At 39.0% G+C, this 27,285-nt stretch overlaps 1 protein-coding gene across 1 annotated transcript in view; it reads right to left on the bottom strand.

Moving 5' to 3' along the window:
• Positions 1-27,285, bottom strand: part of PATJ (PATJ crumbs cell polarity complex component) — a 231,961-nt gene that overhangs the window by 156,281 nt on the left and 48,395 nt on the right. Inside the window, exons 13-18 of the mRNA XM_063428064.1 lie at positions 21,529-21,602; positions 17,450-17,506; positions 16,477-16,611; positions 12,665-12,823; positions 9,779-9,847; positions 7,749-7,877 (exon numbers count right to left, since the gene is read on the bottom strand). Of these exons, the coding sequence (XP_063284134.1) occupies positions 7,749-7,877; positions 9,779-9,847; positions 12,665-12,823; positions 16,477-16,611; positions 17,450-17,506; positions 21,529-21,602 (623 nt within the window). The remainder of the gene's footprint in view (positions 1-7,748; positions 7,878-9,778; positions 9,848-12,664; positions 12,824-16,476; positions 16,612-17,449; positions 17,507-21,528; positions 21,603-27,285) is intronic.

Raw genomic sequence — 27,285 nt, 5'->3', positions numbered from 1 at the left:
TTCCCTTCACTGTTACTCTGCATTTGACGCTCAGACCTTTCATAAGAGTGCTAAATAATAACCAATACAATTTTAGTACAGATACCTCATTTACCTCCTTTAAAACCCCTCCAATCCCATCCCCAGGTACATTATCCCCCTATTAGCAGCCTTTCTGCACCAGGGATTGCCCGTCTCTCCGATTTGAGGGGAATCAATGTCATCTACTGGATTGGCATTTCGAGGTCACACCAGGTCCAATTCACTGCTGGAAAACAGCTGAGCAACATGAGAGGGTTTTTTTTTTTTTTCAGTGGGAGCAGAATAAAATACCACTCCTACAGTCAGCTGCTCCTGGCTACAAGCCATCACTGTCCCTTTAACCACCATTTGTGATCAGGTGCAGCATTTAATGCACCACTAGCGGAGTACACAGTTTATTCTGCCATACAATGGATGAACTACAACAACCCCAGGAAAAAAAAAAAAAGAAAACCAAAAACCCAAGGCTACCATCAATGATTTATAAGAGGACAGCAGGTTAAAAAAGGTGGCATTTGGTAAGCATGAATGAGCCTTTTCAGAACCACTCCAAACTACAATTTATATTAAATGGATTAATTCATTTGCATACAAGTGCTTTTGTAATATGTTAAGCACTTGCTCAAACATAATGGGCATTTAAAGGATTGCAACCCAGTAAAACATGGTAAAATTGCTGTCTCTTTCTACATTCCAGACAGCCCTATAAAGAGGGGAGGGGTGTAAGTGGGGTGAGATTTTCCCTAAACTCTGAAGCTGAAGACGCCCCCATTGTTTTTCTGAATGTGCATGAAGCAGACCTTCCAATCTGCTTGCCCCCGCTGTGCACAGACACTGTGCTGGAATCAACCACTGATTCTGTCTACTCGCTATGGACATTAGTCATTTAGAAATGCGATGATAACTAAATAGGTTAATTCTTGCAGAGTGTTGTGATTTTTTGATTTTTTTTTACATTTAGCATGTTGAATATCAAAACTCTGAGATTGTTTTAATAAATGAAAGTAAGTATTCTGCTTACTCCTGCACCTGGAATCATTAGTCAGCAGCAATAATGTCTGTGCTCATCAATAGGTCTGTGTCATTTAATGAACGTAAGTACAAATAGAAGAAACGGAAATTTGGCAATGTTATATTTATAAAGAGTGTTCTATACAGAACCAAGTCATATTGTGTCAGTCTCTCTCTGTTCATCAAATCATGACCATGCAGTTCTCAGAAACAGAGTAATATATTCGGATAATTCATTTAAAGCGGCATGGTGCTTTGGGTAGTCCTCACCCCAGATTCTGCCAATCTTCCTTGCAGTTCTTATACAAAAAAAAAATTACAGGAGTGATATGTTTTAGAAAGGCTTGACAACTAACGTGGGTCCCACCTTTTTAGGGCTACATGCCCTACATTAACTATTTTTTTTATGAATATCCTGTTAGCACTACTGATACAACTTGTTTTCCTTTCACAGGACCTGCTCATTGTAACAGGGGGCAGATTACGGTTTACAATTCCACACTGCACAACTGCGCTGTCATTTGTGAATGTAATGAATGGCTAATAATGCATGGATCACCTATGTGCAGCCTGCCGGGTGCCTAATCTCATGGCAAACATGAGTGGTACGTGACACCGTTTTAATAATGGCAGCTGAAGTAGCTGGACTGCAACTCCTACTAATCACTGGACCATGTATGTGCCAGTGCTGCCCTTACAGTAAAACATCCCCTTAACCTTCACCCTGCACATAAACCCATATGGTATTTTACACACTGCCACTACACATTAACCCCTACAACAAACACCCAAATTAAAAAATAAAGTGTAATCTAAAAGTCACATAAAAGATAAACATGTATTAGGATAAAATTATGCCATCTCAATTTTCTGGAGACATTCATAAGCCACTCAACCTTCAGTCTGTGGTTTACTACTATGTCCACAGAATCCTCAGTGGCATTATTTTCCCATAATACATGGTTCACCGTTACATAGCCTATATGCAAATGAGCACATACAGCTGATCTCATTTACATATTGAACACGTAAAGAAGGATTTTTCCCAAGGTCTAACAATAATGCTCACACACATTCTGAATTTGTATCAATCTGTAGAGAACTAGATCATAAACAAAGAAAACACACATAAACATATACGTATATTTATGCATGCATACATTTACACACACACACTAAATATTATACACCCAATTTAGTGCAAACAGGTTTTGTATGGTATATCTTTCTTTGAACAAAGAACAAAATACTGTATTTTCTCCAAGGTCTGTAAATGAACAATTTCATATAAAAGCCAATTTCAGTCAATCATCAGATCACCTGCAGCCAAATATCCCAGGTACCTCACTACTTCACTGTCCAAAAGTCACTGAACAGTTCACAGACTATTGATGTGGCAAGTTTGTAACATATAGTAAATGTTCCAGATGTTGGAACAGAGAACAATAAGCTTGGGGTAGGGAGGGTATGACAGATAGTATATGAAATCAGTATGGTGGGTTTGGGCTAGTTCCCCGCACAGACTTTTATTACCATCCGAGTTTGGACAGTTTGGTTGGATAGAGAGAAGGTTAAACTAATCCACTAACCGCCAGGTCTTTGGATGCTGAGAATGCCGCAGTGTTTCCCAAACTGTCCCAACAAACGTTTGTTGGAATACAGGAAGACTGCAACCAGAGGCTCCTTGCACTAAAACTACTAAAATTGTCTACAGTGATAATGGTGCTTAGAGCTTCTAGCCGTTTACAGCTTGCATAAAGCAAAAAAACACACGCATGCCAGTTCTTAGAGTCTTGTAGTGTAACCTACACAATGCAGAGACAATAAATTCAGGGAAGACTATCACTTTGTCTACATAATTGCCAACAGTTTGGCTGACCGATCATATACACTTATAAGCCACAACATTAAAGCTACCTGCCTAATATCGTGCAAGTCCCACTCGTGCTGCCAAAACAGCTCTGTTGTGTTGAAGCATGGATTCCTCAAGACATCTGAATGTGTCCTGTGGTATCCTGCTTCAAGACATTAACAGCAGATCCTTTATGTTCTGCAAGTTGTGAGGTGGGGCTTGGGTTTGTTGTTCCAACACATCTCAGATTGAAATCTGGGGAATTTGGAGGCAAAGGCAACACATCAAACTCTTTGTCGTGTTCCTCAAACCCTTCTTAAACAATTCTGCAGTGTGGTATGGTGCATTATCCTGCTTAAAGAGGCCACTACCATCAGGGAAGACCGTTGCCATGAAGGGGTGTACATGGTCTGCGATGCACAGGGTGTTCTGACACCATTTTATCATGGCCAGCATTAAGTTTTTCAGCAATCTGAGCAATAGTAGCTCTTCTGTGTGATCGGACCAGATGGACTTGCCTTTGCAACCCATGTGCATCAATGAGTCTTGCCGCCCATGACCCAGATGCTAGCTCACTGGTTGTCCCTCCTTACACCACTTTTGGTAGGTACTAACCACCGCTTATCGAGAACACCCCACAAGACTTGCCGTTTTGGAGATGCTCTGACCCAGTCGTCTAGCCATCACTATTTGGCCCTTGTCAAAGTCACTCCAAAATTTCACTTGCCCATTTTTCCTGCTTCCAACACATGAGATTCAAGAACAGACTGCTCACTTGCTGCCTTATATATCCCACCCTTTGGCAGGTGCCATTGTAACAACCTAATCAATATTCTTCACTTCACCTGTCCGTGGTTTTAATGTTGTGGCTGATCAGTGTAGATCAGTGATGTTTAACACTGGCACTGCAGATGTGTTTAAACTAGATATTATTTAAGGGAGGCAAAGAATTATGGGCAATGTAGTTCACAAATATTTACAAGGACAAACCCAAAATACATATGGCATTCAATTGTATTTATGTATTTAGGAGAGCCTGGCCCAATTTAAGAAAAGAAAGTGGTGGCTTTAACACTCCCTTGAGTCAAGTTAAGAAAAAGATTAAAAAGTGATTCTTCTACACAAAAGACATATAAATCAGTGTTATGTAAATGCACGGGTATATTTTCTATAAAACTGGAGCGCTTTTTTATTTTATTATTATTGTTACAATGCACCATTGTAGCTTTACAGCGCTCTATAATTACATGTGTATTTGCAAAAGTTCACTAAAAGAATCTGAATGTGATCGGCAAATCAGAAAATTCCCTGAGATGAATTATCGCACACAGAGTCCATTTGTCGCCCAAGGCTTTACAGCCTGCATGAATGGCAATCATGTTTATGGGCAATAACTTTGAAATGTAATGTCATGCTTTAAAAAGCCACTGGCAGCAGATATATCACATTTATTTTAAAGTAGCAAGAATGGGGAGAAAAAAAAAGAAAAAAAGTCCAAAAAGGGAATGGCAAATTGAGGAGGAAAAAGTATTGAATGAAGTGGGCAGGTAGTTTATTTTCCTAAACTTTAATGTCAATTATTCTGATAGGTGTACCAAGTAATGAATTGATAGAAAATATATTAGTACTGCATTTGGGGGGTGTGGGGGGGGCGGGTGAGAACTTACAGAACGCAGAATTTTCCAGTCTGATTATTTTGGACCTTAAATTTCGCAATTTCCTTGTCAAATCTCTATAATTGCCAGGAGATTAAATGTAAAATTCTGATTGTGTATTTTCTTTGCTTTAGATGGGATGAGATGCAGCTAATGTGTACACTCATCTGTTTGGTTAAATCTTTGTATAGAGGAACAGTAAATGCACCCAGACCCCCTCAATTGCAGGGTTAAACACACCTCTAGTGAGGCGCTTCCTACGTAACAACCACGTAAAAAACTCTGTCATGTGACCGAATGCAGCTCATAAGAAAGCATTAAATTCACCACTGTCTTATGTAAAGCATTTGATTGGATGTGCAAGGTCCACGCACACATTGTATAGGAGGAGCACTGAACTGGACATTCATCGTGGAAGCAAAACCTCCACAATGACGTCATAGGGTATTGAGCAAGTAGCACCACAGAGGGATCTTGGCACTGGAAAAAAAGGTGACCTTGGTTTCCTCTTTTTAAGGCTTAAAAGAGAGGAGAGACGAAATCTAAAATAATGTTCGTAATGTTCCTTTAAATCGTTAAAGATCAACAAATAAGCGGTCAGACACAGACATGCAACTACCCACAACAATGGAGACAGATTGAATATTATTCTTGCCCAACAAATCAGTGAAATATCCCATACCAGCTAAATGTGCAGCAGGTTTGTTGAACGGCTGCAGCCACAGCGCCAATGATTTGTAATCAGCTTGGCTAATGGCATTCGGTTATTCATTCCACTGGCTATTTAGTCAGAAGTGGGCAAAACCGAGGACTTTGAAAAATTCCACATTTACCTTATTATTCCAACTTTGCTATTGCAGCCAAGGATCTACAAATAAATTTCAATTTCAGCACAACTCTCTGGCAATTCTTATCTATATACTGGATTCACTGTGCATTGTCTGCTGATATTCACTTTACAGTCAGTTTGCAGAGGTGTGGTGCAATCAGCCGCAGCCAGGTAAATAATTCTGCTAGTTAATTTCATCTCCTCTGCACATTATTATTATTGCTATTGGATGGTGCGCCAAGTGTCAGAGGAGCTGTCAGTGCATATATGAGACTGGATTGCAGGCTACAATATTAAGGTAAAACACCAGCACTTTTATCATGGAGAAACCCAACATTACCTAAACCCACGAGCTCGTATTATATTATGAAAAACAGAATTAAAACACATTTAAAGATGAATTTTAAAAGAAAATGTTTCTGCCACTCTGCTCAGTGTTTTTCACGAGTGTGAGCGGTCAGGAACTTAAAATGAATTCAAATTTTTTGGTCGCAATAACCCAATCTGAAGTCAAATTGACCAAGGTCAATGGATTGGACATTTTGGCTTGAAAATCACTTTTAACCCCTTAAGGACACATGACGTGTGTGACATGTCATGATTCCCAGAAGTTTGGTCCTTAAGGGGTTAAAGCGACTTTGTTTTCCCAAGTATTCGGACTTTGTAGATTAAAGAGAAGCAGACATGACAAGCTCACTTTTTCTAAAAAAAAAAAAAAAAAGTCCCCATAGGCATGGATTAAGACAAATGATAAACTGAATTTTTCTATAATAGAGTAATTTAACACCCTCTCAGCTATGTCCATGGCACCGCTGGACTAAAGGTAACCAATGCTATTGAACATCCATCTCAGTTGCCACCTGTGTCCTGTGTGCACTCTGCTATCATTTGCCATACTTGGAGACACTTCCTCAAACACAGCAAACCTCCTTTATGATTGCATCATGCTGGCTTCATCGCCAGCGCACGTGCATCGGAATTAAGTGACATCTGTCACTCAATTCCTACACTCTAACCAGTACAAGAAGTACTGGCTAGGGAATACTCCTAGTAATCACAGCTTGTTATGCCAGAGATCTCAAGCTCTCTATGTTGGTCAATTCCCCGGCAAAGAGGTCTATATGGAAGAATTGATTCGACAGGTTGGGAAATTCGATACATGATATTCTATGGCTGTGCCATGAATAATTAATGTGTTTTAGATCCATTCATTTTGATAGGAATAGCAACTTAGGAAGCCATCTATCAAACAACTGAAACAGCAAAGTGAGCAAAGGGTGTTCCTTAATTTTGATCTTTCAGTTGTTTAACAGATAACTCCCTAAATTAGCACCCTGGTACATCTTTTTTCATTCCCCACAGGGAATAATGGGCGTCCAAATTTCAGAAATGTAAACTTATCAGATGCATTTTGGTTCTCCCAAATTTATATTTTCCAAATTTCAGACATACTAAAAGGGACATTCCAGACCACTGAAGCACTTTAGCTTGCTGAAAGGCTTTATTTGTGAAGAGTGTGCCCTCGTATTTTCGTTTGGCAAAAATTGCAGATTTAAACAAAAATTTACACTTTTATAAATCAACTTGGTTACACCCCCTTGGATTTCAAGCAGACAACATGTCCTGTTACTTCCTGGTTTGTTTAGCTCAGTGGAGCTAAACTCAAGAGGCAGCAATTGCCCAGAGCACCTGCCTTGCACAGATTTCCTATTATGCTGCATTGGGAAGGCTGTGATTGGACAGGCACAGAAAGTATGTGCAGAGTTAGAAGAGGAGGGCTTGCAAAGGCTTCAGACAAGAGAAATGCAAGTTTTGCAAGAGGGTTTTAGATTCAACTCCAATGAGAAAAAATGCATCATTATATGCATGCAAGTTTTCATTCGGGGTATATCTACTAAACTGTGATTTCTAGATATTGGTATTTGGGCAGTGGAGTGCACCTTGAAAATTGAACATTAACAAAGTAAACTTCAATTTCTTGGTCATGCCTATGGCATATTATTATTAACATATTAACATGACGGAGGGTCTGTGTGACCAAATATAGACTTTAAGAATCACGCCAAATTTCATGAATGTAGAAATTACTTAAAATCACAACATAAAATGCTACCTAATTATATAGAATTCTGAACATACCTTAGAACTTTGAAAATCAGATTGGCCTGAGAGTTTCCATTTTCTTCCTTTAAGGGACAGGTGAGGAAATTTAACAGCCAATAATAACAAAACCTGTCAATTGGTTGTTTTTGTTTTTTGTTGTTTTTTAACCGCATGGGGAGACGCTATATAGAACTTATGTAGCATTTACAGACTGATGAAACTCAGGAGCAGCTCATTTACAAAGTTCACAGGTATAGCCCTAATAAAAGAGACATACCTGATAATCTAAAATGCTGAATCCAAGCCCTCTATTGTCCTTCTCCAGCGTCACAACTTTAACTTCCGATGACCACATGGCTAACTCTCCATCATCGTCTTCAGTTGTTAAGTTTGTAGCTGGTATAACCTAGAACCAACAAAACAAAAATTTTAACTAAATATCATAGCACGGTCAATTAGCAACACTGCCTTTAACCCCTTAAGGACACATGACATGTCTGACATGTCATGATTCCCTTTTATTCCAGACGTTTGGTCCTTAAGGGGTTAAAATTATTTATGTAGGGAATTGTTTTATTTTATTATTAATCTTCTTTAGCAAAACAAATATATATATATATATATATATATATATTTTTTTTTTATTATTATTATTATTTATTTATTTATTTTAATAAAAGAACCAACACAGCATATCTAACTGGGTATATTTTTGAGAATTGGAGATGATTTTAAGTGTGCTAGAATAAATGTGAAGCATATTTAATTTAAGTTAATTGTCTTACTTCTCTTGGGTGAAGTACTTGGATGTCAGAGTGCTCTGATTGGTTGGCTTACTATCCAACCAATCAGAGCACTATTAATGATAATACATAGCATGGGAGATGTTCACACACAATGTAATTACAATAGATTAGTTTTATTGCGTCATGGCTTTCTCATTGTTTGTTGTTGCATCGTGGGATGGTGGATTTTAATTTGGCTTTTTTGAGGTGCAGAAGATAAGAACAACTAGAATAAATAAGTAAGCATGTTTTGTTTTGACAAGTATTGGCTTTATTACCTATTACTGAGGTGAGGGGGAGGATAGTAGGATTATTTACTTTTAACAGAGGGTAGCTAGGCAATAGGGATTCTAGCCACCTGGGGGAGGGTTGACAATGGCATGTCTATTCCCTTTTATTTAATTAATCACAGCTCCCCCAGATTATTATTTTTAGGGCCCCCATCTGCTGCCAGTGGGTGGGGGCCAAGGGGAACACATTAGCTCCTACCCTCCAAATATTGATTTTACGTCCCCCATCCACTGCCAATGGATCGGAATTTGGTCATTTTCACCAGATTTTGTCCATTCAGCGAATAACCCAGTATGTGTCTCATGGCAATGCAGTTTGCATTCAAAGATCCAAACCTCAAACCATTTTAATCTGTGTTTGATTGGTAAGTGCCTTTAGATGTTGAACAACTTAAAAACCACAATACCTTCAGATTACTTTTAACATGAAATGAATACACAAAACTGTATGCAGGTGTACAGATGTGTACCAATAAAATACCATTCCCTAGATGGGAAGCCATTTATCTACAAAGCAGAGATTCACATTTCCCCTTCCTAAAACCGATTAATCCAGAGCACCTTGGCACTCCAGAAAAGGAAAACTAAACCCACAAATCAAGAAAAAATTACCAGCTAGACCAAATCTTCAATGAACAAGACAACAAAATTAATTAAAAAACAAAAACAGGCATGTCACTTTTTTCACATCATTGAAATAAAATGTTATTATATTATTAACTGAACATAGCTCTAACTCCTACATTTTCCTAGATACCTGAATATGTGTTTTTACTGTAGTGTACATGATTTTTAATTTTCTATAAACATCTGTTATATGAAAAAGGATCATTATAGATAGATCCTTAGGGCTACTCTCTGCAGACAGGAAATGGCAGTACAGGTAGACTTATTGATTCCCACATGATGGGAAAATTGTTTGTCGAATGAGAATCAGGGAAACCACATAAAGGGATTTTGGTGTTTATGCTGAGAAATGTCTAGAGCATCTTGCATTTGACCTGAGAATAAACTGCTGTTACACCAAAGCCATGGGAGTACCAGGATATTGCCAGTAGGTGATAAATTAAATTAGAGTGACAAATGTCACTTAACATTCCAAAATTCTTTTAAGAAGCTGATCTATGATTTTTAGTTTAAGTAGTGCTTTGTCTGAATTGCTTATTAAGTGAAGCTGTAATAAGGAAATCAATATGCAGGGACAATAAAATCTTGAGACTTTGTTTTATTACCTTTTCATATTCACTATCTGCACGCTGCTGTGGCGGCTGCTGGAAAACTAGATCCCTGGGGTCTTCAGGCTAAAAATATGTAATACAAAAAAGAAAAAAAAAAAAGAAAAAAGATACCAAGTGTTAACCAGCATAGTTAAAATGAAAAGAGCTGACTTTTGCTATGTACTATTTATTTATTCTTTCATTTATTTATTTTTTTAAATCAATAAAGATTTATGGCCTCAATTTACTATATTGGATAGGCTTTTCAAATTAGCTGTTCAAAATACAAAAATATCACAAATTATATCATATATAAAATGAAATTATATCAACATTTTTAAAAGGGACATTATAGGCACCCAGACCAAGTGGTCTTGGTGCCATGTCCCTGTAATTTTAACCCTGCATCTAAAAAACACAGCAGTTCTGCGGTATCGGCGATGTTTAGATTTCATTGTTTAAAAGCCACTAGTGGCACTTTTGTTCAGATAGTCAGGTAAGCCTTGGCTATTTCAATCATATGTTCTCAAAGAGAACATTTGATTGGCACCGCGCTGTGTTTTGCCAAACACTGGTCTCCTAATGCTTTTAGCCAGAGACGGACGGGCCACGGAGATTGCACTACGACGTGGAATAAAAAGGTTGGTAAATGGGATAAAAAGTAAGTAAATTCATGTTTTTGATGCTTACAGGAAACCTACACAGGAAGCAGGACACTATGGGGTTAGGAATACATGTAGGTATTCCTAATGCTATAGTGTTCCTTTAAAATAGTAAAACATTTTGGGGACTGAAACTGCTACCTCTTCTACAGATTTTGGAGATCTACCCTGCAATCATGGTCTGACAAGATGGTGCCCGCACGGGAGCTCTACGATTATAATCTGGGGAGAGTGATCCCAATGACTCCATGGCCCCTTTCACGCAGAGGGTCTAGCAGGCAAATCCCACCACAGCACTGGAGCACTTACCGCCAAGTAAAGCTGATATCCAGACCCTCCCCTCAAAGAACTCAGAGCTAATTTTGTGACTGATGGGAACTGGAAGCTATGACCTCTTGGCTGCAGGCACTGGAAGATGACAGTGACCCATCAAAAGGCAGACAATCTGCGGTTGGAGGTGGACAGGCTCAAGCAAGCCAACATAATTACGCAAGGCAAAGTGGCTGCACTTGAGGACACTAAGTGAAAGTGATACCCGCCAGCTGCTTCAACAAATCCTTTAAACCAACTTTTCTTCGCGGTTATGGGACATGTGCATGATCAAGCCTTTCTACCCTAGATCGGGACAGGCAGTAAGTCTGCGGAGGTCAACATGCACTTGGGCCATATCTGGAGATCTTGCGGTTTTCCGCTCTCATTCACGGTCCAATGGTGATGGTTTTGTTGTACAGTATTATTCACATTTTATTGGCTTCTAAATATGCCTATGTGCTAGTACCCATTTATATGTTCATCTCTGGTACTTGCTTTACTAGGTCTATCACTCGAGAGGCACCTTTCTCACATGACTGTCCTAGCATAATAAGATTGCTTAATATATATATTAGATTGTATTCGCCGTATTAATCCAGTAGACAAGATGCAAAAATACCAGAGTATTGCAGTATGCAATGATACCTTTTTTATTGGACTAACATAATATTTCAATGACAAGCTTTAGAGAGTTTCCTCTCTTCCTCAGGTCTTGCTTCAGACGTGCAATACTGTAGTATATATACATATATATATATATAATATATATATATAATAAATATATACTGTACCTTGCACTCAGGCTGCCAATTCATTCAAAACCGGGTGCATTACCAGGGTCAGTAACTAGTTGCAGCCTCAGTTAAAGGGACACTATAGTCACCTGAACAACTTTAGCTTAATGAAGCAGTTTTGGTGTATAGGACATGCCCCTGCAGCCTCACTGCTTAATCCTCTGCCATTTAGGAGTTAAATCCCTTTGTTTATGAACACTAGTCACACCTCCCTGCATGTGACTTGCACAGCCTTCCATAAACACTTCCTGTTAAGAGAGCCCTATTTAGGCTTTCTTTATTGCAAGTTCTGTTTAATTAAGATTTTCTTATCCCCTGCTATGTTAATAGCTTGCTAGACCCTGCAAGAGCATCCTGTATGTGATTAAAGTTCAATTTAGAGATTGAGATACAATTATTTAAGGTAAGTTACATCTGTTTGAAAGTGAAACCAGTTTTTTTTTTCATGCAGGCTCTGTCAATCATAGCCAGGGGAGGTGTGGCTAAGGCTGCATAAACAGAAACAAAGTGATTTAACTCCTAATTGACAGTGAATTAAGCAGTGAGGCTGCAGGGGCATGTCTAATCTGAATAATCTATACACTAAAACTGCTTTATTTAGCTAAAGTAATTTAGGTGACTATAGGGTTCCTTTAATTTAACTCATGAGCTAGAACATTGGGTGCACTGTATATATACACACTAAAAAAATACAACTGACAACACAATATATATTTAGATGAATATCTAAAGACATTATAGATGAATACAAAAAATAAAACAAATATTTAAAAAATGGTATGAAACACAGCCTTCAGCAGAAAATCAATACAATTCTGTAGCACTATACAATGGTTCCTGCTCTTTGTTAAATAACTCAATCTTAAACTTGCTGAGAGCAATAGAGTGAGTGATAAATTGCTTTGCAAGTCACATCAAGCATCTCAGGCAAACAAAGTGTTACTGTTTCAACATAAATTCTTAATTTTTCTTCTCTCCATACATGAGCCATGTTCCATAGCAGTTAGGAGGCCACGGGTTACAAGATCATATTCTGTATCACTGCAACTTTAATAAAAGCAAACATGTCTACCAAGAAAAACTGCCTCAACACAAATCTCCAGGTACTTTGTATCAGTTGACAGGCATGTTACCGGTTCAACTTGTATGTTCGGTGCCTTGGTTTCGTCAAAGGATTCATTCTCGTCTTCAACCAAGCGTCGACAGCAAACCAGTGTAAAAGGAGGAGGTACTTCTTTTAGGAACGAAACTGCTTCCCTGCGGGATTTGCCATATAATTGTACACTGTTCACCTGTAAAACAGGAGGAGAATGACATTTTTACCAGTTCTGCTGACTTTGGCTACATAAGCCAAATATATGTTAGTAAGGGCAGCAAATCCATGAATAGTGTTTTTGCAGAAATCTGTGTACACTATTTGCTACGTTACACCATGCTTTTAAGCCACCAAACCTGGGGCTTAACCAAATAAGGGCCATTGGAAATGCATGCCAGCTTCAAAATCTTGTCCTTAAAAGGTCCAGCGTATTCACCACTGCATTTAGATAACCAGACTAATTTAATGTGAGCAAAAATGTCAATGTCAGAATAGTGCCTCTATTTCCGGCAGACTCCCTGGTGCTTAAAAAGTTTAACAATATGAGGGGGGGGGGGGGTGGCCAGCTGAGCACCTAACTAGATGTCTATACACAGGGCTCCGATGTGACCCCACAATAAAACGACTCTAGCCGCAAAAATATCCAGTCTACAACACTCAAAACCCCCAGCAGATGACACAATGGGGCGCAAAAATAGGAAGCAACACCGCCCGGAAAACCTTTGCCTACAAGACATCAGACTTTCCTTTGAGAGGCCTACGCCACCAGCACTGCCCAAGATGGCACCTGAGGCCCAGAGCGACCAGGAAGCCTCGGAGGATTCCCACGAGGAATAGGAATTACTCACCTGTCTTCGAGCCAGTGGAGAGTACCATTCCTCTGAGTCAGATGAAGACTCCACTCTGTCTACTAAAGGAGACATCAAGAGGCTCCTGATCGACCTGAGAGAGGTCTGGAAGGCCGATCTTCGAGAGGCTCAGCCCGAAATTGGAGAAATTCACCAAAAATTACAGCAGTGGAAGTGAGGGAGACAGTCAGCTCCAGGAAGCAGAAAGCCAAATCAAGGGGCTCACCCAGCAAGATCACCAATTGAGTCGTGCAGTAGCTACACTGCAGGCCCACCATGCAGACATCAGAACATCCGCCTCCCAGAGAGCGTGGGAGGAGAGGCGCTGCTGCCCTTTGTCCGGGGACTGACCACCTTCATAGGCATTAAGGGGTGCAATGACCCTCCCACAGATAAAGTCCGAGTTCCGGGTACGCAAGTCTGTCACAGCGCCGGCAGAAGCGCCTAGAGATACTATCGCTGTCACAAGAGACATGGCGGTGAGAACCGCAATTTTGAATCGCTCCAGGATCTTGGGGACTGTCACCTATAAAAGTTGCTCGGTTTCTATATACAGAGACCTACCATTCTTGGTACTGACTGAGAGGAGGCAGCTAGCCCCGATCGCCAGGAGGCTGAGGGACCAGTCTGTCAAATACAGATGGGATTAGAGGGCTCACTCATGGACCCCCACAGTGAGGAGACACTCACGCTTTCCTCCTCCGATGACCTGGAAGCGTTCTTGCAAAGGCTGGGCCTGAAACCCATACCATCTAATGAGACCTTGACCAGGGGAAAGGCTGAAAAGAAGAAAGGCTCCAGGGGGGGACAACCCGCAGCCACCTGTTGGCTCACCCAGGACAGCTACTAAATCGGCAGTGATCCCTACCTAGCTGCAAGATCTTAAAGCAGTGCTCTTGACATTTCTACCTGTTGATTGCTACACAGAGCCTAATGTAGGTAACATGGTGATGCACTCTGGCACGGTCCTCATGTCATGCTTTCTGATATGCCCATGTATCTTGTTATTCATGCTCCAGTTCTTCAATAATAGTCTTTATGTTATACTACTTACATACAAGGCAAAGATGTATATTGTATGTACAAACCTTAATAAAACACAAACATTTTTAAAAAAGTTTAACAAAACTTTTTATAGGAATGCCATGCGTGCAGAATGTATTTATTATTTATTTATTTTTTTAAACACAATGCATATCCAAAAAGGTCACAGACTAAAATAAATTACATTTGTGAACAGGATAGGTCAGACCCAATTTAAATGAACAGGGCAAAAGCTTTAACTGTAATACTTATTGTAGTAGTTCCAGCCTATAACTTTAGAAGCTTTCTGTTGTGTTTTAGAAACGGTCTATTTTGATATGAAAAATACTTTTCATATTTTGCAAAGGATCCAACCATTTATGTGCAAATAAAGAAAGACATTTACATGTGTTAGGGTGTAGTCTCATTGTTCCATAACAATGCCAAAAATAAAAAAAAAATATTGAAAAGTGTTTAGGTTTTTTTTTGTTTTTTAAGGAAAGTTGTCTGCAGTGGTTTAGTCGCTATTATGTCTTGAGTTGTATTTTTTTTTTTTTTGTCCAAATATGTCATTTCTTCCAGAACAAGATTAAATTTCCTACAAAACAGGATCCAACAGCCTTTTTGAGGTTATTAAATTATGTGTACATAGAGTTCTGACATAGCAGTTTAGCTCTTTAGGTCAAAATGAACGTGAGAGGAATTAGAAAAGGCTTTTGTCTGCTTGTTTGAAATAAATAGTTTCTTTTGGTAAAGTTTCTGCTAAAGATCAGATTCTGTAAATAAAATATTTCACAAGGAAAGAAAAAAAAATGTAAACCAGTTATTATAGTAAAACCACACAAAAAAATAAAAAATAAAAACCTCTTGGAAATTACTTGAGATCATCAGACGTATGTTGTGTGTCTGGGCTGTGAATTTAATATGGAATGTTTTACATTTCAGGAAAATTATTTGTATAAGAAACAATTGAAGAGACCAGTACATAAATACGGTCATGCTAATGATAAGTCTTTGTTACTTGTTCCACTGCCCCCATATATTAGCTTTCCAATTTCAAACAAAAAAAAAAATGAACCCTATTTGTATAGGTAATAGGGTTGAAGAAAAAGAGAAAAAAAAATTATATACACACACACACCCCCCCCCCCCCAAAAAAAATGTCTACACTAAGATGGCTACACCTCCAAAATAAACAAATGAAGTGGCTGTGAGTACGCCCAGGTCACGCTCACACTGAGCTTATGAAGAATTTCCCCAAAGTGTCCCCAAGAAAAAGATCAATAGAGGAATAGTCACGGGCGCAGGATTCTACAAGAAGGTGATTTGGGTCTAAAACTCACAATATATTTCCCTTGTCCTGTTTCAGTGAATACGGATAAATCTCAAAGCCCCATGCCTGAACCTGCACAAAATTATTATTTATTTTTTAGAAAACACCTTTTTTATTACAGATAATTGATTTTGATTATGTAAAGGCAATAAATAAATTATAACACTATTTAACCTTAATAATTTAAAATGAATACCGTAATTCTGTAGTACAAATTGAAGTTAATCTACCGGTAGTCTGCCTCTTTGAACATCATGTGAATTTAAAGGATATAAACATAATTTCTGTATTTTCTTAAAATGTGTAATTAAGAGTTAAAACCTTTTTTCTTCGTTTTACATGAATTGTCCTTAGCTCTAACCTTGTTGCTGTCTCAGTATGGGGTGGGGGACAATACCAACAAACTCAACATCAAAACACATCCCGTGAAGCAGATCAAAACAGAGAATTGCAAAGGAAACACATACATAAAAAAACTAAACAAACAAACAAACAAAAAACATACAAAATCCATAAATAAACTGCACCCACTTTTGAAATACTTTCTCCTTTTGTAGCAAGAAGCAGGTCGCAGAGTGAGATATACAACTGTAAATGGTCTCCTGCCATGCATGGTATGGAGCCCTTACCACACTTTGTTATTACCTCTAAAAGCTCATCTTCCGGCTGCAAAATCCCAAGTTTGGCTACTGGGCCCTCGGGGGCAATGGATGATATGTAGTGATGGCCATCAAATGAGTCCAGCTCAACTCCTAGCCTCATCGTATGGATAGGAAGTAGCTGGAAGAGTATAAAAAACATTCAAATGACAGAAAAAAATCATATATTAATATAATGATCACCTAACAGCGTATTCCATGACACGACTCACACATTGAGACCCCATTAAAGTCAATGTGGCCACCTGTTGAACAAATAACTTTGCAAACTCTCAAAATAAATCCCCTTTGAGATTTATTGGTCTTCATATCCGCAACGTAACACTTGACTTACCAGAACATGCAAAATCATGAATAAAGTGGGCAGATTTTAATAAAACGTGGGAACATTTGAACATGAATTATTCATAACGGTACCTGGTCTCAAGAACAGATGTAAGGTGATTTTACAAGCAGTTCTTCCTCACATAGAAATATTTAAATCATATTTACTGGGATACATACACCATACAACAAGTTAAAGAGTGTGAATTTGTGTCTTTTTTTTTTTGTAAAGGATTTGTCCATAATTTGAACTAGTGTTAACATATACAAGCAAAAACAAAACAAAAATCAAAGAAAATCCAATGAGAACTGTAGATCAACAACAGATGGTGAGTCACTGTTGACTAACTCAGCCATTGTTTCAAGGCATATGTGCCCACCACACAGCTGACACCCAGCCTTCTCTAGAATATGGAGATTATCTTGACATCTTCATTCAGTGGCATTTAAATCATCATCTTACACAAGATGTTCCCATCATTCACTTGATGAGACCATTTTTAACAAGCGTTGTAAATTCTAAAAGATTAAATTCTATAGAGTCCCATAAATTCCCAAGCCTCTCGTAGCTGGTTGCATGGAGAAATGCATGGTGCTAGTGTCTGGTAGTATCAGATAAAATTATGAATTCCCACCTTCGAGTATTTCTGCAATTCAGCATCATCCTCAATCTTGGGATCGAGATCAACAACCTTAACAGTTGGTAAAAAGGAAAATAAATTAATAAAAAAAAAAAAAAGTGTCAGAGAGTGACACACAGACTACAACATACACTCTTTATGCAATTTAAAGGGAGAATTCTTCACATAATCCAATACATTCATGAATATACAAATATCCTTTCACACACCCAGTTCCAAGCAGAACAGTGATCTGCGAAACGCTTCCAACTGGAATTGCTGTTCTGTTTACTCAAAAAGAATTTGCCACATCGGAATATTTTTGAATTTGGCAAATACAAGTTAATTATGTTCTTTAAATATGCTGCCACATTTTATATATATATATATATATATATCATACCAATGTTGCATGTGCTTATTGAAAAGATTTGAAACTAGATTCTTTAGACAAGCCTGCTGATTTATTTTTGTATTAAAAGGGATAATTTAAGCACAAATCCAGCATTTTAATTGAATAATAATAAATGTTAAGTATATTGAAAGGGAATTTCAAATTTGAAGGGACTCTATAGGTACCAAAACAACTTTATCTTAGTGGAGCAGATTTGCTATATAGATCACGTGCTGTTCTAAAAAAAATATTTTTTTAAATATCATATCGGCAGCCATTCGGTTACAGCCATGGGAGTTGGAACTAGGGCTGCATAAACAGAAACAAAATTGATAAAAGTCAGAGAATTGAGTGAGACTACAGGAGCATGATCTATACACCAAAACCACTTCATTACGCTCAACCTTTTTTTAAGTGCTTTAAGTGACCCTTTCATTGCTATTTAAAAAAAAAAAAAAGTAGATACCACTTTGTCTTGAGTGTAACTTTTAAAACAAACAAAACATATATAACAGCCAGATAGTGCTAAGATTTACATTAGTCATCAATCAGTGATGGTCGATATAGGCAATGATTGTCTATGTACACTTATTATACATATATTAAGAGATCTTGGTACCTCAGGGTAACTTTAAGCTAAATGATTTTTTACTGTGGACTATGAAAAGAATACACAATAAGAGCTAAACTACATATTCCAAATCCTCTTCTTCGACAGGGGTTTGAGAAAAAAAAAATTCTATATATAGAAAAGAAAACATCACGGAAGTGACATGTATGATTTTACCAATTCATGAATGCTTTTTTTTTTTTTAATTAAAAAATACAATGTAGGAATGCCTTCTGTAGGAGGAAATAGGAAATGTATATGGGTTTCCTGCATTAGGAGCAGGAATAATCAGCACAGCTTGTCAGTCAGCAAATGTAAGTGTAATATACACTATAAAAGATAGTCGGTGTTCCTTCTTCAACCTTATGCCTCCCATCTCCAGTCTGCCAGCTCTACAACTTTGTGCCTCCCCATCTCCAGTCTGCCAGCTCTTCAACTTTGTGCCTCCCCATCTCCAGTCTGCCAGCTCTACAACTTTGTGCCTCCCCATCTCCAGTCTGCCAGCTCTACAGCTTTGTGCCTCCCCATCTCCAGTCTGCCAGCTCTACAACTTTGTGCCTCCCAATCTCCAGTCTGCCAGCTCTACAGCTTTGTGCCTCCCAATCTCCAGTCTGCCAGCTCTACAACTTTGTGCCTCCCAATCTCCAGTCTGCAAGCTCTACAACTTTGTGCCTCCCCATCTCCAGTCTGCCAGCTCTACAGCTTTGTGCCTCCCCATCTCCAGTCTGCCAGCTCTACAACTTTGTGCCTCCCCATCTCCAGTCTGCCAGCTCTACAGCTTTGTGCCTCCCAATCTCAAGTCTGCCAGCTCTACAACTTTGTGCCTCCCCATCTCCAGTCTGCCAGCTCTTCAACTTTGTGACTCCCCATCTCCAGTCTGCCAGCTCTTCAACTTTGTGACTCCCCATCTCCAGTCTGCCAGCTCTTCAACTTTGTGCCTTCCAATCTCCTAGCTCCCTAACCTTGTGCCTTCCCATCTCTGATCTCTCACTCTCCCACCATGTGCCTCCATGTCTCCCACCTAGCCAACTTTGTGCTTCCCATTACTTACATCATGCTAAGCTTTATATTTTCCAGTGTTCAATATCCAACCCCTTTAACCTTGCATCTCTCTTTCTTCTACACTCCTAATGTATTACCATTATCTCCCACCCCAAACAGCATACTTCATGTTCGACCTATGTTACATTTTGAACATGGTCAAGCGCTTGGCTGTGTTTTACTGTTCTTCACTGTGGGACATTTTAGGCAGATATAAAGCATGAAAAGTGCCCACCCCTTCACAGATACTGTAGCACTGACATTGCCCAGAACAACCCAAATTAAGATGTAGTCCCCACTCAGCCCAATCAAACCGTGGGCCCAGGATTCCAAAAAAAGGGGGGAAGAAATCCACAAGGCTCATACCTAAATATGATTTAGGAATTGCAATCAATCTTCCCATGATGGTTTTATGCTGTTTGAAATTAAACATGTTTAGATTCTACTCATGTGGAGTATTTAAAAAAAAAAAAAAAACTCAACCTGGAGCTCCAATCTCTCACAAAAAAAACCCAACATGTTCTGACAGCTGGAAAAGATCCTCTGGTGCTCCGTAACTGGCCCATGATTGGGCTCCACTAATCCCAAACCACAAAAAGACCCCATGATGCACTGGGTACCTTACAGGGTTAATAGCCATATCCCCAGGTATCTCATGCCATCATCACAATCTGATCAGTATGGAGTTCCCAGTTTACATTATGTTTGCATATCTATACATCACTGCCTCCATTTATTTGAGATCAGGTTCAATGTGGAGTATTTTGGTCTGTCATTAGACACTCAGGATTTCAACAATAGGCACTTCAATGCACCCTGGTGACATGTGCCTGCGTTGCATCAAGACACACTATAGTGTCAGGATTACAAACTTCTATTCCTGACACTGTAGGTCTAAAAAGCACCATTTAGGTGAGTCTCTTCCCCCCCCCCCTCCCCCCTCCCCCCTCCCCCCCTTGTCTACTGTTAAAACGGTATTTAACTTTACTTTCTCCAGCCCACGCACTGCCTCCTTGGCTGAAATGATCCGTTTTAATGATCTCAGCAAATACAATGCTGAAAGCATTAAGAGGTTGTTGCACATGCATGGAAAAATGCAACGCTGCGCCAATCAGCATCTCCTCATAGAGATGCATTGGATCAATGCATCAATAAGAGAAACGTTCAGCGTCTCCATGCAGAGCGTGACCCAGGAACACGCCATCTGAGTGACTGTCACTAGAGGTCTTCCTAGGCAGTAATGCAAACACTGCCCTTTCACTGAAAAGGCAGTGTTTACATTAAAATGCCTGCAGGAACATACTGTACACACCAGAATAACTATGTTTAGCTGCAGTTGTTCTGGTGACTATAGTGTCCCTTTAAGGCAATATACAACTATCAACTGAATTTTAATTAACAAAATATAGGCCTAGCAAAATGGTCGCTCCTTCTACTTAAAATTCTGGCAGCTAAGCATTATGGGAACTGCAGTTCACAGCACCTGGAGCTGCAGATGTTGCTCTGCAAGAGACACACTCACTTAAACTTCATAATACATTAAACGAATAAAACAAAAAATGACCTTGCAAATTAAAGATACTCCGCAGCCAATGCAAGTGAATAAACCACAATTAAATCCTTATTGGAACTTACTGCTGGCTGCAAATATATTTAATAACTCAATGTGTTTGTGGTTTTTATAGGTTCATGCAGACAGAGATTTTCACATTTAAAAAAAAAGATTGCTAATCATTTATTTATCAAGTGTTTTACCAGGAAGAATACAGTGAGGTTTCTCTGCTTTTAAAGTATGTCCTGGGGAGAATGTGCTATACAATATATTTACAAGGTTAAATATTTACAAAAAAAATACTAAACTAATTTAGAAAGTACAAAGGGCATAACTAACAACTTTGTGAACAAATTTAGCTTATTGATAAATAAATAAATGAGACCAATAATATTGCATAACATATTTTAGAATTTGTTTTAATCTAGACACAGACACACACACACACACAGTCAAACACACTAACAAACATTCTCACTATCCTTGGCAGTACATACCATGACAAGATAATCTGGGCCCAATCGTTTCTCCCACTTGGACTTCAACGCTTTGATCTCAGGAGGAAGAGGTTCTAGCAAAAAATAAACAGAATAATTTATCACTATCTAGATGCACTCTAAGCTAGCTGCAGTTTATACATGCTATATATATTCTGTACCATTTAGGCAGAATGTTAGCTGATGGCCCTAGCTCTGATGTGGCTCATTGACCCTTTGACTCATTGACTGTTCGTTAACAGTCCTCATTTCAATGGCCAAGAGCTAGCAGATACCCACAGTTACGGTTAACAGCCCTCTTGTTGAGTCTCATGATCACAGCATAGAAATAATCTGTGCAAACAAGCTTCAAGGGCATTATAGAAACCAAACACACTACGGGTCAAGGGAAAGCCTAAACTAAATCGCTAGTAGACAACCTAAAATAACAAAGTTAACAATCAGAACATTAATGGCTCAGAGACCAGAGCCATACGAACAAGGAGATATGGATAACAGCTGTTCGAAGAAAAGGTAACATAAAATCCACTCAGTGTGTCTTCTATACCTAAAAGGCTTAACAGGTACTCAAAGAGCTTCCAGGAACTATTCTAGTGCAAGCACGAGATCATCAAATCTACTGATGAATGATCGCCGACGATCCATGATCTAGCATACAGTTTCTATACAAATAAAAGGGAACTAAGCCGAGCCTTATATAAAAACTTCTCGTACCTACTAACATCTTGGAGCATGATCTTAGTAGTGCAAAACTTGCATCACATTAACTCTACACGATTCTACACAATCTCCACCTATGACCAAAAAGAAGAGACTCTGGTTTTGGGTTGATCAAGCTGCCTACACATACTGCAAAGAAGCACTGGAAATCTTTTACTATTTTAGAAATCACTATGTGCTGCTGATCAACCTTTCTTAATTGTTTGACAGAAAAAAAAAAAAAACACTTGTTAAATGCTGATGGCGGCCTTTTGACAATAAGATGTTTAGACTAGGAAAACTGCTTCTTAAATCTCCATGATAATTCATCCATTTGCAAATCTCTAGTTGCTTCTAGGGTTTCTCAAAGATTCTGATGCAGGAAATGTTTCCACCTATCCTGCTGGCCTCCTCAGCCAATGAATGCCATTTATATTTGAACTAAATTGATATGGTTAGCAAACATTTAAGTGCACTATCAATATAACAAACAAGATGCCAGGATATAGGCACCGAGGGACACTGTGTTTTTGCCAAACACCTGGAAAGCTGTTTCACACAGAACCTGGGATGGCATCAGGGGCACGCTGGCACCATAATCACTACAGATTGCTTGCAGAGTCACAGTAGCCCTGTAATAATCGAGGTGTATCTGTTTTTCTCTTCTTTTTTTTTTACAATCTTTGAGTAAGTCGTTTTGACAAAAATACAAAAAGATACATCAGAAATATAAAGTATGCTCGTTTTAGCAATGGGATGATATACCACAACCCGTAAAGGCTCTATCATGCACCGATATTTGAACACATTCTTTACTAAGGAACTAAGGAAGCATATGTATACCCCCAGAAACAGGGAGGAAATAGAAAGAAGAAATAGTTGAACGGGGAAGAAGAGAGTGTGTGTGTGTGTGTGTGTGTGAGGGAAAGGGATCTCCCCCAGCCGTGGGGAGTGCCAAGTCACATTCACTCATGCTTGTCTAGTCAGGGTATCTTATATCCCAGGCCAACAAGGCGTACAGACAGTATGGTATGAGAAATGGGCATGTCCACCAAATGTGGAGACCCAATCCGATCTCCCCCCACATCTCCAACAAACGCTTGGCACCTCAAGATTCATGCAATAAAGTATCCCGGGGGTCCTATACCAGTTTGATAACAGTTTATAGTTTCATTATTGGTACTTATAACAGATAGAGCGCTGATAATAATACCGTAATAATAATAATAACAAAGTATTTAACCAGGAAAGGTACATTCAGATTACTCTGGTTTCCAAGTACGTCCTGGGGATGTTACCTTAGCCCAACATCCAGGGGTTGTTACTATCACCCAATTTAATGGTACTCATTTTATCTACCTCGGAAGGATGAAGGGCTAGAAGAGATTCTGCTGATGCATTAGCCCACTGAGCTATTTCAAAGGCCTAAATAAGTTAATATATAAATCTTTTCCCATTTCTGTTGAGTTAATGTGACTTAACTCCATCTCCCATCTAGCTACAAACGTTGGGGGCACCCTTGGTCCTTTCGTCAAGAGCATTGCCTAGCTAATGGAAACTCCTCGTGTGAGTTGTGCATCTCAAATTGCGTTATGTCTCTAAGTGTTTACTGTGCAAAGTTATTGTATAACCCTGTATCGGATGATATTGGAATCTGTCAAGTGCAGATGGTGATCTCTCAGGGACAAAATCTTCCATGATTTTAAGATTGCCTGCTTCAATACCATTGGTGGAAATATGACGATTCTCTCACTCAAAATCCCCCAAGATCGACAGGTAATTATCCCCTTACTATGTCCGGATTAAGTGTGATAGATGTGAAGGGACAATGCGCGGTGGTCAGTTGGGTAGGGACTCTAATCAAAGACCATCTCGTTAGAGTAGCCTCGAAAAGGGGGTTAACCATCTTCACGGACTTCATCACAGAGCTACTACTCCACAGCAAAGAGGGGAGCCTGCCCCCTGTCTGTGCCAGGTCCAGGGCAATCTAAGTGTATCGGTTTCTAAGATTGTGTGATTAACAATGAAAATTGATGTTAGGTCCAATTATAAGTCAAAGTTTTCTAACTCTGTAAGCCTTACCAGCAGAAAAATGATGTGACATTTGTCTTTAATTGTGCTAAAAACCCTCACTAGATATTAGATGGAAGTCAGAATACATTATCGATGAAATAACAGGGTTAGAATGTAATTTGTCCCTAGATTACAAAGTACTATCCTTTATATAAAAAAGGAAAGATTATAAGTGTCACATAGAAAAGAAACAGTTTAACCCCTAAGTTGCATCCAACGCCTGTCTCCACTCCCCCCGGCGACTTTCGGATTCTGAATTTTCAGATTCAGGAAGCATGGACTGCCTTTGGACAGCACAGAGTGCCACCAGGCAGGGTAGCTGCTGATTGGCTGAGAACAGTCAGCTGACTGGCTTGGAAAGAAACATTTTTCAAGTCAGTTTAGTGAATAGAGAGTCACTGATTGGCTGAGAGCGTCAACTGACTGCTCTCAGCCAATCAACAGCGCCACTGCCCAGCGATACTCTGTGTTATCTGCATCTGAAAATTCAGAAGTCGATAGCCACCAGCTTAAAAGTCACTTGCCTTGAGCGCTGGGTGTAGACCGGCACTGGAGACAACTTTGTGGTTAAACCGTTTCAGAATGGTTTTGATTCCTTGAGGTAAGAGAGAGACTCTTGACACCATAACAACATCATTAAGAGTAAGTTGTTTTGGTGCCTGGAGTGTCCCTTTGAGTTCTCATACATTAAAACTAGTGACAAACTAAATGTACCGTTCCTGGTTAAAATCTTTATTATAATTGGTCCCTGGTTTCATATCCCAAATATACAATTTATCACCAAAACAAACACAACTAAAGAAAACACAATCAAAAAGGGGGGGAAATAATATATATCAATAATCAATACAAAATCAGATTGCCTTTGTCGTTTACTACATTCTACCAAGAAAACGCATTAAACAGGAAAGTGAGAACATTCATGAGCGTCCTGGTGTGATTTAAATGATTGGCCCTTTACAGCTGCATTATCCCTTTTGGGGAAAAAGACCTGACAAGGCATCATGGTTATCAAGAGACCCTATCAGTACAATGCATTGGTACACATTATTTATACATTTGGCAGATATAAAGTCTTGTCTGGTTTAATTAGGCCAGTGAGTAAGCTGAGCTCTGATATAACCTCCAGTTCTAAACCAGTCTTCCGTGGGATCTCAAGCTATCTTGACATTTATATCTTTTCAGCTTTCTTACAGGACTGTAATACTGCCTTGGTTGCATACGCAAGTCAATTTGACAGCGCTGGATGGCATAGGGTGACTGGCTGTCCCGTGTTTGACCCCAGTCAGAAGCTTAGTTCCGATATTATGTTCCTACTTAAGTGATATTTAACTTAGAAGATTCCAAGCGTCCTTTGCAGTTCCAACAGTGAAATTTTTTTAAATCTTTTTTTTTTTTTTTACATTTCAGTATGGTCACAAGAACAGAGGATTTGTCAGAATGCTCATTAGAGCTGACGCGACCCATCTGTGCAATCGCTCTGCACTAAATCAAAAACGCCCAAACAAGTAATATACCCTGACACTGTCTGTCAAGCAGATCTTCAGTTCAAATTTATTACGGGGGGAGAAAAAAAAAAAAAAAAAAAAGGCTAAAAGCAATTTGTTGAACACATATCTACTTGTGCAGCTTTAAACTAGTTTGCCTATTATTGCAGTAGGAATATGCTGATGTAAAGGAAGTTTCAGTTTAAGAAGATAAAGTAACAGTAGTTTGTTACTTTACCAGATCTAAAGATTTTGACGGCAGTATGCTTCCATAGGGATGATAACACACCTTCCCTTTCTCAGTTGTAATGGTCCACACGACGCTGAAGTGCATTAAAAAAAAAAAAAATGGAACAGAAGGATTTTAGTACTATCCAGATTGTTTGCCTTATACATGTTATTGTGCTAAAACACAATTACATTTATATCAAAATATAAATGATGACATTGAATAGTCACCACCCCCAAAAAAAAGGATTTTTTTATTTTCAATCCAAAGACCAATAGTTCAGTTATAAGAAGTAAATAAATCAACATTAAACAAAAGGGTTTAGCTTTTTTTTTCTTTCAATTTGTATTTTATTGTGTTAATATCATAAATATACAGCTTATTTTTTTTTTTTATTCTTTATTTTTATTGTGCATGAGATAGCATATCAGTTGGCGGTGCCACAACAGCATGGTACACATCCAGTAACAAAGGTTTTTCACATAGATGGCATTGATATATGAGCACATCTTTTATATTTGTGTGATGGTACTCAAGCTAGGTACATGCATCTAATGGTAAGTCATCAGAGTGGCAAGCAGTAACCTCGGTATGCTCATCGTAGTGTGCGGTGTGAGAGTGACTGAGGTATCGTAAGGAAGCATAGGTGTATATTGCATGACTTGTCTGGTTAATGTTGTGTGGCTAACTATTTTAGTATAGGCATTGGAGTGGCTTACTGTGTTGTCTGAGGGTTATGCTGAGCCTATTGTGAATAAGAGACGCCATTTCTGAGAATTAGTAATTGTTTAAGGCCTAAGCTTTCTTGCATATGTGTTTGAGTCTAGTTATTTTACACATAATAGTGCTACGAATTGTGTTACTATTGTTTTTAATGAGGAAAACTGGAGGTGGATTGCTATGTGATAATTTTTACACCTCCCTGCGAGATAGAGTGGGTCTCGATTTAGCAGTCATTGAGTGGAGGTGGGGGGGAGTGAGGGGAATCGTCCTTATGGGACGTTTGGTGCTTACTAAACAGGTGCCAACAAAACAGACAGCGATTAACAAAAGGAAATGATAAAAAAGAAATAGTCACAGAAATGGTGAGGCTATTGGGGCTCGGACCCCTCTGGTGTCAGGTACATGTGTGAGAGATGTGTGCCTCAAGTAGTTGCCGAAGCGTAGGCTCCGTGTGGGTCTCGTCGCAGGACAAACGGAATGCTTCCTGCAGGGTCCCATCTGTGTGCTTGTGTGGTCACCCTTGAGTCCCATTACTCTGCAAAGAGT

The sequence above is a fragment of the Pelobates fuscus genome, chromosome 7 (assembly GCF_036172605.1).
Source record: "Pelobates fuscus isolate aPelFus1 chromosome 7, aPelFus1.pri, whole genome shotgun sequence".
Lineage (NCBI taxonomy): Eukaryota > Metazoa > Chordata > Amphibia > Anura > Pelobatidae > Pelobates > Pelobates fuscus.
Note: the sequence above shows the minus strand (reverse complement) of the source record. Positions and strands in the feature narration are given on the sequence as shown.